We start from the raw sequence: 18,816 nt of genomic DNA, 5'->3' as shown, positions 1-18,816 counted from the left end.
TAGCCTGTCCCATCCCACCCTCCTGTAGTTATCCTGTCCCATCCCACCCTCCTGTAGTTAGCCGTTCCCAGCTAGTGACTCCAGCAGTTATTTAAGCAATAAGGGGGTGTGKTATATGGCCAATATACCATGGCTAAGGGCCGTTCTTAGCCACATCACGTAGTCCTTGGACACATCCCTTAGCCATGGTATATTGGCCATAAACCACAAACCCCAGAGGTGCCTTATTGTTATTATAAAATGCTTACCAACGTAATTAGAGCAGTAAAAATAAATGTTTTGTCATACACGTGGTATACGATCTGATACCACGGCTGCATKCAGGGCTTGAACCACCCAACTTATAAATCCTGTAATAAACTGGGTGGTTCAAGCCCTGAATGCTGATTGGCTGACAGCCATGGTATACTCTATGTTATGTCGTGCCTAAGAGCAGCCTTAGCTGTGGGATATTGGCCATATACCACACCCACTCAGGCCTTATTGCTTAATTATAGCCTGTCCCAGGGCTCTGTGACATGACATTTGTAGTGAGTCCCACGGTAGGTTTGGCCACTTCCAAAGACAAACCCCAGGTTGGATGACTGAACAATGTTAAACCATGCTGCTACAGGGCTATTCCACAGTGGCACAGAGATAGCCTGTTCCCAGATCTGTTTGTGCTGTCTTGCCAACTCCTAAGGTCATTGTCACACCAATGGCACTGTCATGATGTTGCCTGTTTAGGTACATAAAGCCCATTCCCCTCTCCCTGCCACTCCCTGACTCCCCCTTTCCTCCTTCAACCCATGCTGTGGTCACAGAGAGACGTCGTAAATTCCTGAGAATCTCCTCATGGCCAAACAGTATTARAGAGAGGGTAAACTTTCAGGACAAAGGAAGTTTTCTTCCACCTCACAGAACTTGAGGTACGAACAGATTTCATGTTCCTGAAAAAGTATTAAAGATCGGTGAAGATTCCAGCTATTAACCGGTCCGTTGGTCACAATGTGGGAAACTCATGGGAGACTGTGTGGCTACATTACCATACCGCTGTTTATATAATAACCTCAGATATGAGGTTTACATCTGAGTGTTGTATAAAATGAATGAGTGAGTATGATACTGTTTGTATAATTGTGTAATATGATTTTGGACTGTTTAATGAAGAAAAATACAAATCCCTTTTGATTTGAACTAAATCCGAGGACCCGACCCTGAGCCAGTTGGGTCAGACATCCTGGGACCCAACTCTCTGCTATCCGAATAAAAACCCAACTCTGAGAAATTATCAACAGACCATGTTTTTTCTCCATAGGAGGAGAACGAAGGTTAAGTACCATTGCTGAATCTTCAACCATACCACGTGGTTAAACTCTTAGACGAATAAGAACAAGTCTTTGATATTGACTACTAGTCTGCAGCTAGGAATTCGGTATCATTGAATGCGAAGAAAGACAACCGCCAAAACATCCATTCTATAACGAATGTCACTCTGAACTATCCACATTAACCAAGACAGAGACAGACGACTCTCCAACAGAAACTAACTTTTCTCCAGCGATCAGGACAACACACTGAGCGTAAATATATATATATTGATTGCAATTGTTCCCGAATGAGTGAGCGTTCATGTGTAAAGGGTTAGCATGTCAATTGTTATAATTATGGACTCTGTAGTGACTTCTTAGTCGAACCACAATTTTCCCTTTGTCTAACAAGCCGCCATGCCGGTTCAGCCCACTAGGGCATATTTCTCCCACCATTTCATGTAACCATTTTAAGTTTGTTTTTTATGCATTTCTGTGAATTACTTAGTTAGTAATAAATAAATGATTTAAGACAATTGAGTATGGATGACTCATAGTGAAGACTGGGTTCGTGCAGATAACAACAATTTACGAGTTTGGAATGAGACTAACGTGAGGTAAAATAAATAAATAAATAATCAGAAGACTATTGATCAGATATGAAAATATCTGAAAGGTTATATTGGGAAATTATAACTTTGTAATCTGACTACTTTCCCTTGTCGGAGCGAGCGGGTGGGGCGGGGTGGCGGGAGAGAGGGTGCTCCCAAATTTCATAGTTAATATAGTTACGTATTATTTAGTTGATCGCGTAATAATAATTACAGAGAATCTTTGATAAAAAACTATAATCTTCAATTAATGATAGCAAAAACACGACAGCACGTAGCACAGACAGATTTGAGACCAGGCAGGGCAGAGACACATCTGCGTCTGATGGTCCCCATTCCTGTGCGTCACAAAGATTCCAAAAAAAAGGCCTACCCCGTCTCTTTATTTTACAGGCTAGAACAATTTAGCACCAAATTCTCTATTTACAATGACGGCCTGCAAGAGAGAAAAGTACCTCCTGTGGGCACGGGGAAAAAACAACAACGTAAGACAAATGCCAACACAGACAGAACGACAAAGGCCAACAGACCTCAATACAACAGCAAAACAGGTGTGGTGTTGTTGTGTCGTTGTTGGTGTGTGTGTGTGTTGTGTGTGCTTGTGTGTGTTGTGCTGTGTTGGTGTGGATGTGTGTGCATGTGTGTGTGGTGTTGTGGTACATATCCAAGAACATGCAGTGTATGTGGTGTTGCGTATCGAAATAGATTGTGTCTGTGCGCCGTGCGCGCGATATATATAATATACTACTCATGAACACTGCTACATTCATGCTAATGATATTGATGATCTTCTCACTCGATTCACACAGAACTAACGATAACTACACAGCAGACCGCACATAGGACTACAATATCAGGTAAGCACACCGCGATCCGTTCATCGAATTTATCATTGAAAATGGCATATTAGTCAGCACGTATTCAATGCAAGATGTCAATTTATGTTTTGTACAAAGGAACAATACAAAACTACCTGATCCAACTCCCAAGAATAACCATAAGCATATATAAAAGCGACTCACCTACCATCATATTCACCCAATACACGGTCGTGTGCGTGCAGGCATGTGTGGTGTGTGTGAAGTAAAACAACATTCTTCCCTACATAAGGCTATGCAAACTAGTGACAACTAGAAACAACTACATGTCTCAACAACCTGTTCATCTATTTGTCCTTTGACCTCCTCCAGGGACACCAGGTCCTGTAGTTGTAGGTTGGTTTGGAGGGGATTCCAAGACCGGGGGACTGAGCAATCCAAGGACCTTTTTCCATTGCTCGGTTTACATTTTCGGGACTCTTAGAATATAACAAGATTGAGATCTGAGTTTGAATGTGTTTTCATTTCGAGCTAGAAGAGAGGATAGATAAGATGTCTTTTTTCCTGAAATGGCCTTATAAATAAGAATGTACCAGTGTTTGAGCCTGCGTGTTGCTAGTGATGTCCACCTGACAGCACTGTAGAGATCACAATGGTGAGTTAGACTTCTCTGATTGGTGTCAAGACGAAGGGCTGCATGATACACAGAGTCAAGAGCCTTCAGTGTAGCGATTGAGGCACATACAGTCAATAGTATCACCATAGTCCAACACAGAGAGAAAAGTACAACTAATCAACTCCTTTCTGGCGGCAAAGGAAAAACAAGCTTTGTGCCGGTAATTAAACCCAATACGTAGCTTGAGTTTCTTGACAAGGTTCTCTCCACCCAAACTCCCAGATATTTGTACATTTTGACTTGCTCTATAGAATGTCCTTCCAACATAGTAATTACGTAGTTTTCAGAGTGTTTAGTATTGGAAAATACCATTAATTTTGTTTTAGAGGAATTCAGAACAATCTTCAAATCGTACAGATTCTGTTGAATAATGTTAAAAGTTGTTTGAGATTTTTCAAAAGCCAAAGTCAAACTGCTGCCACTTAGAGAACAGTGTCATCCGCATAAAAATGTACATCAGCTGTCTCAATATGGCTCCCAATGTTGTTGATATAGATAATAATAAACCACAGGGGACACCCGAGCACAACTCTACGGTGTCCGACATTCAACCATCTGCCTTAACACACTKGGTTCTATAGCTAGTTCACAAACCACTCCAGAGCATGACCAGTAATCCCAACACCAGTAATCCCAACACACTTCAATCTCTGCACCAAGAGTATGGTCCACAGTGTCAAACGCCTTTGACAAGTCTGAATACATACATACAATGCTGCTTCCCATCCAGGGCACAGTGTATGTGTCTACTAGTCTAGGTTCAGGTCACCCAAAAGGACAAATTCAGATTTGACATTCTGAGATAATAATTCTAAAATAGAATCCAGAGAGCCAATAGCAGATGGGGGTGTAGAGTAATTTAGCACCATGTCAGGGCAGCACTGTTCTTGAGCAGGAACCTTTATCAGAATATTGCTGCACTCATCATTCTGCTCTGCACTGTAATGCAGGTTTCGGAGTCGGGCGCCGCCGAGTGGTATTGCATCACGTCTATAGTGTGTGTGTGTTTATGTGTGCATATGTGTGTGTTCTTCCAGTAGGAGCGGTAGGTAGGCTCCTCTACTCAGGGTGCAGGATGCGTGTGTGTGTGTTTGTGTTCTCTACTCCAACGTTGAGGCTGGGGTGCTGTGGTGTGGTGTTGTGTGTGTTCTCTACTCACGGTGCAAGCTGTGTTGTGTGTGTGTTCTCGTACTCACGTTTGAAGGCTGTGTGGTGTGTGTGTGTGTGTTGTGTGTGTGTGTGTGTGTGTGTGTGTGTGTGTGTGTGTGTGTGTGTGTGTGTGTGTGTGTGTGTGTATGTGTGTGGTTCTCTACTCACGGTGCAGGCTGAGTGAGTGTTAATTATCCTGATGTTGTTGACAGTCTTTCAGCTCAGGGATGGAGGCACACTTCAGGTGGGTGTTGGCGGCGACGAGTCGCCCCACGTCGATCCAACACACTGTCTCCTGGGCGTAGTTGAAGTCCATGGCAGTGGTCTGTTTTTCAACAATAATAATAATAGCTTGGGTTTTTATATAGCGCTTTTCAAAGACCCAAAACACGCTTCATAATAGTTTCAATGTACAGTTAAAAAGTACAAATCCCAGAGGATAAGAACATAGCATTATAAAACACTTATTTCCAACCTGGTCCAGGTGTAGGGGTTAAGGACAGGGACAGGGACAGGGACAGGACAGGGAGGGACAGGGACAGGGACAGGGTTAGGGTTAGGGTGGTGAGTGGATAGTTTAGATGACATTTTGTTAAAATCAAATCCAATTGTATTTGTCACATGCGGAAAATAAATCAGTGTATTTTTCACCTTACAGTGAAATGCTTACTTACAAGCCCTTAACCAAACAATGCAAAAAAATATGTGCTGAATAAAACTAAAGGAAAAATAGTAACACAATAACATAACAATAACGAGGCTAAATACAGGGGGTACGGTGTATAGATCAATGTTGCGGGGTACAGGTTATCACGGTAATTGAGTATATGTACATGTGGTAGGGATAAAGTGACTATGCAATAGATAATAAACAGAGAGTAGCAAGCAGTGTATGTGAGAGTGTGAAGGAATGTGCATGAATGTGTGTGGTGTGGCGCAATATGCATGTGGCGTGTTTTGTGTGTGTGTTGTGGTCCCCGTGTGTGTGTGTCCCTGTGTGTGTCCGTCGTGTGTGTGTCCCGTGTGTGTGTGTGTGTGTGTGTGTGTGTGTGTGTGTGTGTGTGTGTGTGTGTGTGTGTGTGTGTGTGTGTGTGTGTGTGTGTGTGTGTTGGAGTGTCGGGTGGTATAATAAGGAAATCAAAAAGCGCTCTAACCTTCTTGGTGCTGATGGCCGGGAGGCGGGTGGGCATGCCACTCAGAGACGTACAGCGGATGTCATTGAGGTTAGCGATCAGCGCACCGGCAGCTGTTCCACAGGATCTGAAAGATGGAGGAGAGGAAGAGAGAGGAAGGGAGGGGAGGGAGAGGGACAAGAGGAGGGAGGGAGGGAGGGAGGGAGGGAGGAGGGGGGAGGGAGGGAGGGAGGGGAAAGAAGGAGAGGTCGAGAGGGAGATGGTGAGAGGGAGGGGATAAAAGGAGAGGGATGATGGTGAGAGGAGAGGGATGATGGTGAGAGGAGAGGGATAAGGAGAGGGATGATGGTGAGAGGAGAGTGATTAAAGGAGAGGATGATGGTGAGAGGAGAGGGATAAAAGAAGAGGGATGCATGGTGAGAGGAGAGGGATAAAAGGAGAGGGATGATGGTGAGAGGAGAGGATAAAAGGAGAGGGGTGATGGTGAGAGGAGAGGGATAAAAGGAGAGGATGATGGTGAGAGGAGAGGGATGAAGGAGAGGGGAAGAAAGGTCACATAGCTCTGGCCATGTTTCCTTGTAAATTCAATTATAACAGCATTAGAGTGTCACGCCGTAACAAATGTCATTCCTCCAAATAATAACACCAGCAATGACAGGCCCAAAACAAAACAAATCAACTGAAACAGCAGATATGACTTGGTTAGCTTTAGTCTATGACAAGTGTAGACTACACGTCTGTACAGTATGTTTGATGTTTGTTTGTGTGTGCGTGTGTGTGTGCGGTGTGTGGCGTGTGTGTTGTGTGTGTGTGTGTGTGTGTGTGTTGGTGGTGTGTGTGTGTGTGTGTGTGTGTGTGTGTGTGTGGTGTGTGTCGGTGTGTGTTGTGTGTGTGTTGTGTGTGTGTGTGTGTGCTGTGTGTGTGTGTGTGTCTCACCGTTCTTGGCCTTGCAGGAGCGGTTGTCTGGCTGCAGTAGGTAGCCCTCCACACAGCTGCAGGTGTAGGAGCCCTCGTTGTTGGAGCACGTCTGACTGCATGTCCCGTACACACTGCACTCGTTGAAATCTGAGGATTCCGGCAGGGCAATGTCAGTCAGTATAGTGAGTCAGTCCGTCCGTCCGTCAGTCAGTCAGTCAGTCACTGGTCAGACATGGGACTGTTGTCATGTTTACTGTAACTTGATGCACATGTCCAGGACTCAGGAGTCTTACCTTTGCATGTCTTTCCATCCTGGCTGACTTCATAGCCAATTTTGCAGTAACACTTGGGCCCTTGGTGTGTTACAGAGCAGTTGCCCTCGCAGCCATGGGTGGCACAGTCTGGTCCAAGCTCTACCACAGAGAGACATCACAATCACATGAAAGACATGCAAGGAAACGTGGTTGGTCGCAAACGGCATGGTTCACACACATGCATAAAAACAACATAAAAAATCTATATATAATTTAACAAAAAACATTTTAGAGATGACTAATGTTACTGTCTCCACTACAACAAAACAATATTCAAATAAATGTCCTTGAAACATTTAATTGAGATACTGTAGAATTCCATTCATTCCTATGGAGGACTGCTCCTACTGGGGAGTACCAATATGGCCGACCAAGGGCTTCAAAGCCTCTCAATGGCCAATACATAGCAATCAGCAATCAAGGGTTTATATCAAATCAAATCAAATGTTATTTGTCACATGCACCGAATACAACATTACAGTGAAATGCTTACTTACAAGCCCTTAACCAACAATGCAGTTTTAAGAAAATACCCCCCCCCCCATTTTTTTAAAAATTAAGTAAGAGATAAGAATAACAAATAATTAAAGAGCAGAACATAACAATAACATAACATAACAATAACGAGGCTAAATACAGGGGGTACCGGTACAGAGTCAATGTTGCGGGGTACAGGTTAGTCAAGGTAATTGTGGTAATATGTACATGCTGGTAGGGATAAAGTGACTAAGCATAGATAATAACAGAGAGTAGCAGCAGTGTAGAAGAGGTGGGGAGGGGGGGGCAATGCAAATAGTCTGGGTAGCCATTTGATTAGCTGTTCAGGAGTCTTATGGCTTGGGGGTAGAAGCTGTTTAGAAGCCTCTTGGACCTAGACTTGGCGCTACGGTACCGCTTGCCGTGCGATAGCAGAGAGAACAGTCTATGACTASGGTGGCTGGAGTCTTTGACAATTTTTAGGGTCTTCCTCTGACACCATCTGGTATTAAGGTAATGGATGGCAGGAAGCTTGGCCCCGGTGATGTCCTGGGCTGTACGCACTAACCACTGTAGTTGCCATACCAGGGAGTGATGCAACCCGTCAGGATGCTCTCGATGGTGCAGCTGTAAAACCTTTTGAGGATCTGAGGACCCATGCCAAATCTTTGCCAATCTTTGCCCATGCCAAGTCTCCTGAGGGGGAATAGGTTTTGTCATGCCTTCTTCACGACTGTTTTGGTGTGCTTGGACCATGTTAGTTTGTTGGTGATGTGGACGCCAAAGACTCTGAAGCTCTCAACCTGCTCCACTAAAGCCCTGTCGATGAGAATAATCTCCTTTGTCTTGATCACGTTGAGGGAGAGGTAGTGGTCCTTGCACCACCCGGCCAGGTCTCTGACCTCCTCCCTATAGGCTGTCTCATCGTTGTTGTCGTGATCAGGCCTACCACTGTTGTGTCATCGGCAAACTTAATGATGGTGTTGGAGTCGTGCCTGGCTGTGCAGTCATGAGTGAACAGGGAGTACAGGAGGGGACTGAGCACGCACCCCTGAGGGGCCCCCGTGTTGAGGATCAGCGTGGCGGATGTGTTGTTACCTACCCTTACCACCTGGGGTCGGCCCGTCAGGAAGTCCAGGATCCAGTTGCAGAGGGAGGTATTTAGTCCCAGAGTCCATAGCTTAGTGATGAGCTTTGAGGGCACTATGGTGTTGAACGCTGAGCTGTAGTCAATTAATAGCATTCTCACATAGCTGTTCCTTTTGTTCAGGTGTGARAGGGCAGTGTAGAGTACAATAGAGATTGCATCATCTGTGGATCTGTTGGTATGCAAATTGGAGTGGGTCTAGGGTTTCTGGGATAATGGTGTTGATGTGAGCCATGACCAACCTTTCAAAGCATTTCATGGCTACATACGTGAGTGCTATGAGCAGGTTACCTTAGTGTTCTTGGGCACAGGGATTATGGTGGTCTGCTTGACACATGTTGGTATTATAGACTCAGACAGGGAGAGGTTGAAAATGTCAGTGAAGACACTTGCCAGTTGGTCAGCACGTCCTCGCATTACATGTCCTGGTAATCCGTCTGGCCCTGTGGCCTTGTGAATGTTGACCTGTTTAAAGGTCTTACTAACATCGGCTGCGGAGAGCGTGATCACACAGTCGTCCGGAACAGCTGTTGCTCTCATGCATGTTTCAGTGTTACTTGCCTCGAAGCGAGCATAGAAGTTATTTAGCTCGTCTGGTAGGCTCGTGTCACTGGGCAGCTCGCGACTGTGCTTCCCTTTGTAGTCAGTAATAGTTTGCAAGCCCTGCCACATCCGACGAGCGTCGGAGCCGGTGTATACGAGATTCGATCTTAGTCTTGTATTGACGCTTTGCCTGTTTGATGGTTCGTCGGAGGGCATAGCGGGATTTCTTATAAGCTTCCGGGTTATATACTGTACATCATTGGTGAAACACCTTCTGACTAACGAATACAACAGGTGCAACACATCCTGAACAACGAGGATGATTCCAATCCAAACAGAASAGTTTGTGCTATCCGGGATCCTTGGGACATCCATACCTCATTGAAATTGAAATGTAAAATGGTTACGGTAAGGGTTAGGTTATGGTTAGGGTAGAGGTCAAGGTTAGGGTTTAGGGTATGGACGTCACAAGGATACGGGATAGCACCGAACCAAAGAAGAGAAAATAGAAAACAAAATCAAGGAAAAAACCAAAGCCTGTAACATAAGCAATAGCTTCCTTCCTCCAGTCAACACACTAATAGCTTCCTYCCTCCAGTCAACACACTAATAGCTTCCTTCCTCCAGTCAACACACTAATAGCTTGTTTGCAGATCAGCTGTGAAAATGCTTATCTTAATCCAAGAGCTATCTTCCCATCGATGGTCTCCACTGACACAATGTCTTTTGGCCGGGAGTGAGGGACATCCTCCTAGCCCTAGCCCCCGCTCTGCATATGAAAGTGATTAGGGCCCTTGGCCTGCACTTTTGGAATGACTGTTTATAAACACCGACTCCCACCATATCTAGACCAGGACACAGTGTGGTAACAGACTTTGGCACAGTTGAGGCTAGGATCATTTAGACTAGAGCAAGTTAGAGATTTCCACTGTAATCTCAGACTAATCGCTCATACAGTAGAGGCTAATATGAAACAAGGCAACAACACGTGTTGCAGTCTCCTCAAGCTGCAGTCTCTTCACACTGCAGTCTCCTCACACTCTAGTCTCCTCACACTGCAGTCTCCTCACGCTGCAGTATCCTCACGCTGCAGTCTCCTCACGCTGCAGTCTCCTCACGCTGCAGTCTCCTCACACTGCAGTATCCTCACGCTGCAGTCTCCTCACGCTGCAGTCTCCTCACACTGCAGTATCCTCACGCTGCAGTATCCTCATGCTGCAGTCTCCTCACACTGCAGYATCCTCACGCTGCAGTCTCCTCACACTGCAGTCTCCTCACACTGCAGTCTCCTCACGCTGCAGTCTTCAGCATGCTGCCTGCCAACAGTTTCCTACCTACCAGATCAAAAGGCAGGTATGAGAGAAGTGGCCATACAGCATGCTGTCTGTCTTTCTTTCTGTCTGAGAGAGGACTGCAGCGCACCAACAAAGAGCTGCCAAAAACACATAACCACACAGACACAACACAAGGAAGTGAGATGAACTCTCAGTCTGAGCATCATCACAAAGCTTGCAGAGCATGGAATCCTACTGGCATGTCCAGTGAAGTCCCATTTCCTAGATAACTAAACATACTGCACCAAAGCAGACTGTACAACCTCATTCAATAGTACATCATAATGGGAGGACACTATAGTATCACACAGGGAGTGGAATATTATCAGTCAGAGTGAAGGGATGTCCACACCACAATCCACAGCCCTGTCCAGCCATGCTGAAAGGAGACCATTACATGCTGACCGTTGAGGCTGGCTAGAGGAGAGCGCAGAGCAGAGAGGAGGTTGGACCACTGAAGGGTCCTCATTATGTAAAGCCTGTGGCACTCGGGCCACAATGGCCCTTTTGTGGGGTCTCGCTGAGAGGAAGAAACCCGCTGTGTGTGTGCCCTGCATCAAACCCATTCACTGAGACACACATAGAGACACACAGTGCCAACGCTAGCCAGGGTGCTGCCCCTCCAAACCTACATCAGGTCCTACCACCTCACCTTTCTCTAGCCCTGAGCCTCTAGCTTCAACCATCACAATCACCACAGCAATAAGTGGATATTGCCCGAAGAACACCAATTTCAATTTCAGCCCGTCTCTAATCTAAACCTAGTTTTCTGACTGTGGGTTTCAAAGCACAACACACTCAAGGGAATGAGTCTGAAAGGGAATATGCATAAGGACACATTTTGACTTCAGACGCCATTCTATTCTGTGGTTGCGGCCATAGAATTATAATTACTACAGAATGGAATCTTATGTTTGTTGTGCCCCACAGTGCCAGAGAGATGAGAGCAGAATACCATTGAAATATAATTACTTATATTACTTCGATTTGCAGAAAACTGCAGCCAATATACATATTTTGTCACAGGTCATGGAGTGTTACAAAGTCAAAGCACCAACAGGGGAAAAAAGTCACCAGTCAACTGTTCTCAACAGTAGTATTCTTTCAGCCATTTAACCAGGGTTAATTACCTGAGAAAACACATGACACACTGCTGCCTTGAGTGTTCAACAAGCATGTCACACACACACAAACACACACATACACACATACACACACACAAACACGGTGAGTGATGCTGAGTGTTCTTGGAGTCCATCCAAGAGCAGATAAGGAGGCAGAGAGGAGGAAAAGTATAAAAGTGTGCTGTTTTCCTTCACCGACAGACAGACAGGACTGTCCCAGGGCCTCTCTGATCAATATTTAGGTGGGGTGAACTAGGTGGGGTGAACTAGGTGGGGTAATGGGGTTGAAAGGGATGATAAGGACAAACAGGGACAGGACAAGGATTAAAAACTCAGTATCCCCTCCATTCTACTTCACAACCTTCATGACTTCTAAGAGTCTTTCCCAACACCAGATTATTCCTAGTTACATCAATCTACAGTATATACTGAATACTGAATACTGACTGGCTGACTATAGAACTGACTGACTGGATGACTGGCTAGCTGACTGACTGACTGGATGACTGGCTGACTGGCTGGCCAAGTGAAAGATAGAGACGACACTATCAGACTAACTTGGATCCAGTCAGTCACTGGGCATTTGTCACTTACCAGTGAGGAAGCTTACATGTCTACCTCTCCTTTTATCAAGGCCAGGCCCTGGGTCGAGACATTCCTAACCCTCACCTCTCCTCTCTCTGTCTCTGTCTGCTCCAGTGTTCCTTTCCTCAACAAAAACAGGGACTCAAATATTCGTCAAACAGCTATTTTTCAGTGGCAAATGAAAAGGCTACACTGAGTGTACAAATCATTAGGAATATTAGGAAGGTAATAAGCATAATAAATTTTAGCAGCATAGATAGTGGGATAGTGTTCAATAGTGGGAAGGATACGCCACACCCGGCACACAGTCTACATCAGCTTTACCCTCGTAAGAATGGGCCTATATGGATAGGGCCAAATTGAAATGCTTCTTTCAGAAGAAATATGAAAAGCATATGCATAAGCATGGTAGCATTTGAAAGGGATCAGTTTGGAGATTATGGGGAAATCATCAGACCAAAGTTGAGGACACAACAGTTCACCTACAAGACTGAATCCAAACATTACACTGTTGATTTTATGTGCATTTTACATTTACTGTACTTTGCCACATTTGTTGATAACGAAATCTGAAAATACCCCGGATACTCTACATTCAGTAACACGATAAGAATACTCCTGGAAAATGTGGAGTATATACACATACAGCATTTCCCTCAGTCAGTCAACAAAAAAATTGCAAAAGTTGCCCAATTAACGGGAGGGATGGGGGCAACTTCTGGTCACGTGCAGTGCTCAAGTTCAGAACGGCTGTCAGTCAAAACTAGAGGTCGACCGATTAATCGGGGCCGATTTCAAGTTTTCAATACAATCGGAAATCGGTATTTTTGGGCGCCGATTTGCCGATTCTTTTTTTTTTACACCTTTATTTAATCTTTATTTAACTAGGCAAGTCAGTTAAGAACACATTCTTATTTTCAATGACGGCCTAGGAACGTTCTGCAGAACGACAGATTTTTAACCTTGCCAGCTCGGGGGATCCAATCTTGCAACCTTACAGTTAACTAGTCCAATGCTCTAACACTGATTACATTGCACTCCACGAGGAGCCTGCTTGTGCCGCGAATGCAGTAAGCTAAGGTAAATTGCTAGCTAGCATTAAACTTATCTTATAAAAAACAATCAATCAATGACTGTCATTGCTCCAATRTGTACTTAACCATAAACATCAATGCCTTTCTTAAAATCAAYACACAAGTRTATATTTTTAAACCTGCATATTTAGCWRRMARAMMTCCAGGTTAGCAGGCAATATTAACCAGGTGAAATTGTGTCATTTCTCTTGCGTTCAYTGCACGCAGAGTCAGGRTATATGCAACAGTTTGGGCMGCCTGGCTCTTTGCGAACTAATTTGCCAGAAYTTTACGTAATTATGACAGCATTGAAGGTTGTGCAATGTAACAGGAATATTTAGACTCATGGATGCCACCCGTTAGATAAAATACGGAACGGAATAAACGTTTTGTTTTCGAGGTGATAGTTTCCKGATTAGTCAAAGGTATATGGTTTAGAGAGAAATAGTCGACGCGTTATAATTCCTGTAATAACTTGCGGCTGAATTTGAAAGGGGTTCCTTCGTTATTTTACCGTTCATGTCTTCCATAGAGAATGTCTTGATCTACTTCAAATAAGGTCTGTGTTTCGTGCAGGCTTAAACCGCCTCGACGTTTTGATACCTGTGTAAATCTCACTAGGATAAGGTAACGTTTGTCAACATATTTTCATAAATCCACTCTACAAAAAAAAATGATCTTTGCTTATATTTAGCCAATATTGATCAGAGTTACCTTGTCCTATGGATATCTACACAGTTATAAAATTGGCAAGGTGGTGTAAGCCTACACAAAACACAGACCTTATTTTAAGTGAATCTAAAAATATCCTATGGAATAAATGAAGGAACCGCTTTTCAGATTTTGCTAGAAGGTGTCATGGGAATTATGACTCGCACTTTGGTCGTCAATTCTTACCATGCCCATTATTAAAATAGGATTTCCTGCATATAGAAATGACAGTTTTTGTTTTCAACATTCATCACAGGTAACTTAAACTCTAATTTTTATTCAAACAGTGAGAATATTTGTCTCCTAAGCAGACTCTTCAGTATCATTGTCACTTCAGAGCTGTGTGTGTGTGTGTGTGTGTTATTTATGTATTATATTAAGTTAAAATAAAATGTCATTGTTCAGTATTGTTGCAGTTGTCATTATTACAAAAATGTGTGTGTGTGTAACGTGGTCCTCCTCCTCTTCAACCGAAAAGGAGGAGTATTGAGGGAACCAAGGCGCAGCGGGTTGTGAACACATAAATATTTATTAAAGACAAGACGAAAACACGAACTTCACTATAAAACAACAAAACAACAAACGGAGTAGACAGACCTGAACGACGAACTTACATTAAACACGAGAACGCACGAACAGGGAAAATAGCCTACACATAAAATGACGATGTACAACACAAACCGAACAGTCCCGTATGGTGCGACAAACACTGACACAGGAGACAACCACCCACAAACAAACACTGTGAAACTACCTACCTTAAATATGATTCTCAATCAGAGGAGATGAAAACCACCTGCCTCTAATTGAGAACCATATTAGGTACCCATTCACCAACATAGAAACAGAAAACATAGACTGCCCACCCAAACTCACGTCCTGACCAACAACACATACAAAACTAACAGAAAACAGGTCAGGAACGTGACATAACCCCCCCCTCAAGGTGCGTACTCCAGAACGCACCACCAAAAGTCTAGGGAGGGTCTGGGTGGGCATCTGACCACGGTGGTGGCTCAGGCTCTGGGCGAGGTCCCCACCCCACCATAGTCAATCCCAGCTTACGTCTCCCCTTAGAATGACCACCCTCTTATTTCCCCCACCTAATTTAAGGGGCAACACCAAGATAAAGGACAGCTCCGGACAAGGTAGCTCAGGACAGAGAGGTAGCTCAGGACAGAGGGATAGCTCAGGATAGAGAGGTAGCTCAGGATAGAGAAGGTAGCTCCTGATAGAGGGGCAACTCCGGACTGAAGGGCAGCTCCGGACAGAGAGACAGCTCTGGACTGAGAGGCAGTTCTGGATGAATGACGGCTCCGGAAGCTCATGCAGGCTGACGGCTCTGGACGCTCATGGCAGGCTGACGGCTCTGGACGCTCATGGCAGGCTGACGGCTCTGGACGCTCATGGCAGGCTGACGCGCTCTGGACGCTCATGGCAGGCTGACAGCTCTGGACGCTCATGGCAGGCTGACGGGCTCTGGACGCTCATGGCAGGCTGACGGCCTGGCTGCTCATGGCTCACTAACGGCTCTGACGCTCATGCTCACTGGCGGCTCTGGCAGATCCTGTCTGGGCGGCTCTGGCAATCCTGTCTGTTTGGCGGCTCTTGCAGATTCTGTCTGTTTGGCGGCTCTGGCAGATCCTGTCTGGTTGGCGGCTCTGGCAGATCCTGTCTGGTTGGCGGCTCTGGGAGATCCTGTCTGGCTTGGCGGCTCTGGCAGATCCTGTCTGGTTGGCGGCTCTGGCAGATCCTGTCTGGTTGGCGCTCTGGGCAGATCCTGTCTGGTTGGCGGCTCTGGCAGATCCTGACTGACGAACGCTCTAGCGGCTCCTGACTGACGAACGGCTCTGACGGCTCGGGGACAGACGGGCGGCTCTAATGGCTCGGACAGACGGATGGCTCAGACGGCACTGGGGAGACGGATGGCTCAGATGCGCTGGGAGACGGATGGCTCAGATGGCGGTGGAGACGGATGGCTCAGATGGCGCTATGGAGACGGATGGCTCAGATGGCGCTATGGAGACGGGATGGCTCAGATGGCGCTATGAGATGGATGGCTCAATGGCGCTGGGGAGACGGATGGCTCTGGCGGATAAGGCGCACTGTAGACCTGGTGCGTGTGCCGGAACTGGAGGGCACCGGACTGGAGACACGCACTTCCAGGCTAGTGGCGGGGAGCAGGACAGGGCACACTGAATTCTCAAAACGTACTATGTGCCTGGTCGTGTACCGGCACTGGTGGTACCGGCTGAGGGCACGCACCTCAGGACGAGTACGGGGGAAATAACAGTGGTGTACAGGACTCTGGAGACGCACAGGTGGCTTAGTGCGTGGTGCCGGAACTGGAGGCACTGGGCTGGAGACACGCACCATAGGGAGAGTGCGTGGAGGAGGAGCAGGGCTCTGAAGACGCACTGGAAGCCTGGTGCGTGGTGTAGGCACTGGTGGTACTGGACTGGGCGGGAAGGTGGCGCCCGAAATACCGGACCGTGCAGGCGTACTGGCCCCCTTGAGCATTGAGCCTGCCCAAACCTTACCTGGCTGAATACTCCCCCCGCCCGACCAGTGCGGGAGGTGGAATAACCCGCACCGGGCTATGTAGGCGAACCGGGGACACCATGCGTAAGGCTGGTGCCATGAATGCCGGCCCGAGAAGACGCACTGGAAGAACCAGACGCGTTGAGCCGGCCTCATGACACCTGGCTCAGTGCCCAATCTAGCCCTAACCAGTGCGGAGGTGGAATAACCCGCACCGGGCTATGCACACGTACAGGAGACACCCGTGCGCTCTACTGGCGTAACACGGTGTCTGCCCGTACTCCCGCTCTCCACGGTTAGCCTGGGAAGTGGGCGCAGGTCTCCTACCTGCCCTTGGCCCACTACCTCTTAGCCCCCCCCAAGAAATTTGTGGGTACTCACGGGCTTTTCGGGCTTCCGTGCTAGACGCGTCCCCTCATAACTCCGGTTCCCTTCTCCGGTTGCCTCTGCTCTCCTCAGTGCCTTCCAGCTGTTCCCATGGGAGGCGATCCCTTCCAGCCAGGATCTCCTCCCAGTGTAGCAACCTTTACCTCCAATACATCGTCCCAAGTCCATTCCTCGCTTCTTGCGCTGTCCCTTTACCTCCGTTTACACCGCTGCTGCGATTCTGGATTGGTGGGTGGTTCTGGTAACGGTGGTCCTCCTCCTCTTCACCGAAAAGGAGGAGTATTGAGGGACCAAGCGGCACGCGGGTTGTGAACACATAATATTATTAAAGACAAGACGAAAACACGAACTTCACTATAAACTAAACAAAACAACAAACGGGAGTAGACAGACACTGAACGACGAACTTACATTAAACACGAGAACGCACGAACAGGGAAAATAGCCTACACATAAAATGACGATGTACAACACAAACCGAACAGTCCCGTATGGTGCGACAAACACTGACACAGGAGACAACCACCCACAAACAAACACTGTGAAACTACCTACCTTAATATGATTCTCAATCAGAGGAGATGAAAACCACCTGCCTCTAATTGAGAACCATATTAGGTACCCATTCACCAACATAGAAACAGAAAACATAGACTGCCCACCCAAACTCACGTCCTGACCAACTAACACATACAAAACTAACAGAAAACAGGTCAGGAACGTGACAGTGTGTGTGTATGATATATATATAAAACTTTTTATAAATCGGCCAATTAATCGGTATCGACTTTTATTGTCCTCCAATAATCGGTATCGGTATCGGCGTTGAAAAATCATAATCGGTCGACCTCTAGTCAAAACCCATAGAGCCAGAGGTCTGACGTCATGTATAGCATGATACTGCACAGACACTGCTTTCCAATTTAGGCAGTTATCAGTGCCCAGATCTTCCATTTGTAAAGGGCTACATCTGCAGAGATATGACCAGCCCAGTGGCACCAGCCTCAGCTGCCCAGTAACACATAAGCAGGACAAAACCCGGCTTATCACACACTATAATATAAACCATTCCATTCCTTAACCTCCCACACCTAGCTCCACCATGTTAACATGTATTGTATTGTATTGTACCGTAATGTACTGTGATAAAATAGAACCCTGCCTGCCTCCTGCCTTGCCTCCCTCACTCCCCTCGTCAGCAACGTGTGGATAATTACTTGGACAACCCGGATGACAAAGTGTGCTTTGAGACATCAGCACCAGGCTAGAGTACGCTTGGCCTGCACAACCCAACAGTTAGTTCAAGCAAACATTGGGTTGCTTGTGAAATGGTGAGCTTTCCGTAAAACAGGGGGCTCACACACAAACACTGTGACAGTAGAAAGTTCCGGCAAACACACTGCCACTGCTGTGTGTGTGTGTGTTTGTTTGTTTACTCCAGCCATAGGGAAAGCTGGACCAGTGTGCTCACCGGAGACAGGTGGTATGTGTCATGCCTAGATCGGCGGAACATTGTGCAGGATAGGGAAGTTCCACAGATTGCAGTAAGGGAATCTGACACTTCACTCTTATCCTTTCACACCATTACTTAATATGACCCTCATAAACAAAATGATACACACATAAAACAAGTGGAATTAAAAAKAATATTTGAAAAAGAAAGATAGACCATATCTTTCTTTGTATGTATATGACAGAGGACTGTTTGTGCACTTGGCAGTTCTCATGTGTACCGGTCTTTTTCCAGACCCTGTTCTGTTGTAGAACTTTTGTTTCATAAAGGAGAACTCAAAAGCTTATTTGGCATCAATATTTTTTGTAAGGGAATGCACCCAAACCAACAAACATGTCCCAATTTAACATACACCAAAACATAAATATGAGCTGGACTAATATCAGTACAGCACACACACTCAATATCAGTACAGCACACACACTCAATATCAGTACAGCACACACACTCAATATCAGTACAGCACACACACT

The 18,816-nt window shown here is 46.0% G+C and overlaps 1 protein-coding gene across 1 annotated transcript in view; it reads right to left on the bottom strand.

Annotated features, from left to right (window-relative positions):
• The window catches only part of LOC111966124 (low-density lipoprotein receptor-related protein 1-like), a 281,628-nt gene that overhangs the window by 155,526 nt on the left and 107,286 nt on the right, over positions 1–18,816 (bottom strand). Inside the window, 5 exon segments of the mRNA XM_070444337.1 lie at positions 4,712–4,868; positions 5,698–5,780; positions 5,783–5,803; positions 6,613–6,741; positions 6,888–7,007. Coding sequence (XP_070300438.1) covers positions 4,712–4,868; positions 5,698–5,780; positions 5,783–5,803; positions 6,613–6,741; positions 6,888–7,007 — 510 coding nt within the window.

The sequence above is a fragment of the Salvelinus sp. IW2-2015 genome, linkage group LG7 (assembly GCF_002910315.2).
Source record: "Salvelinus sp. IW2-2015 linkage group LG7, ASM291031v2, whole genome shotgun sequence".
Lineage (NCBI taxonomy): Eukaryota > Metazoa > Chordata > Actinopteri > Salmoniformes > Salmonidae > Salvelinus > Salvelinus sp. IW2-2015.
Note: the sequence above shows the minus strand (reverse complement) of the source record. Positions and strands in the feature narration are given on the sequence as shown.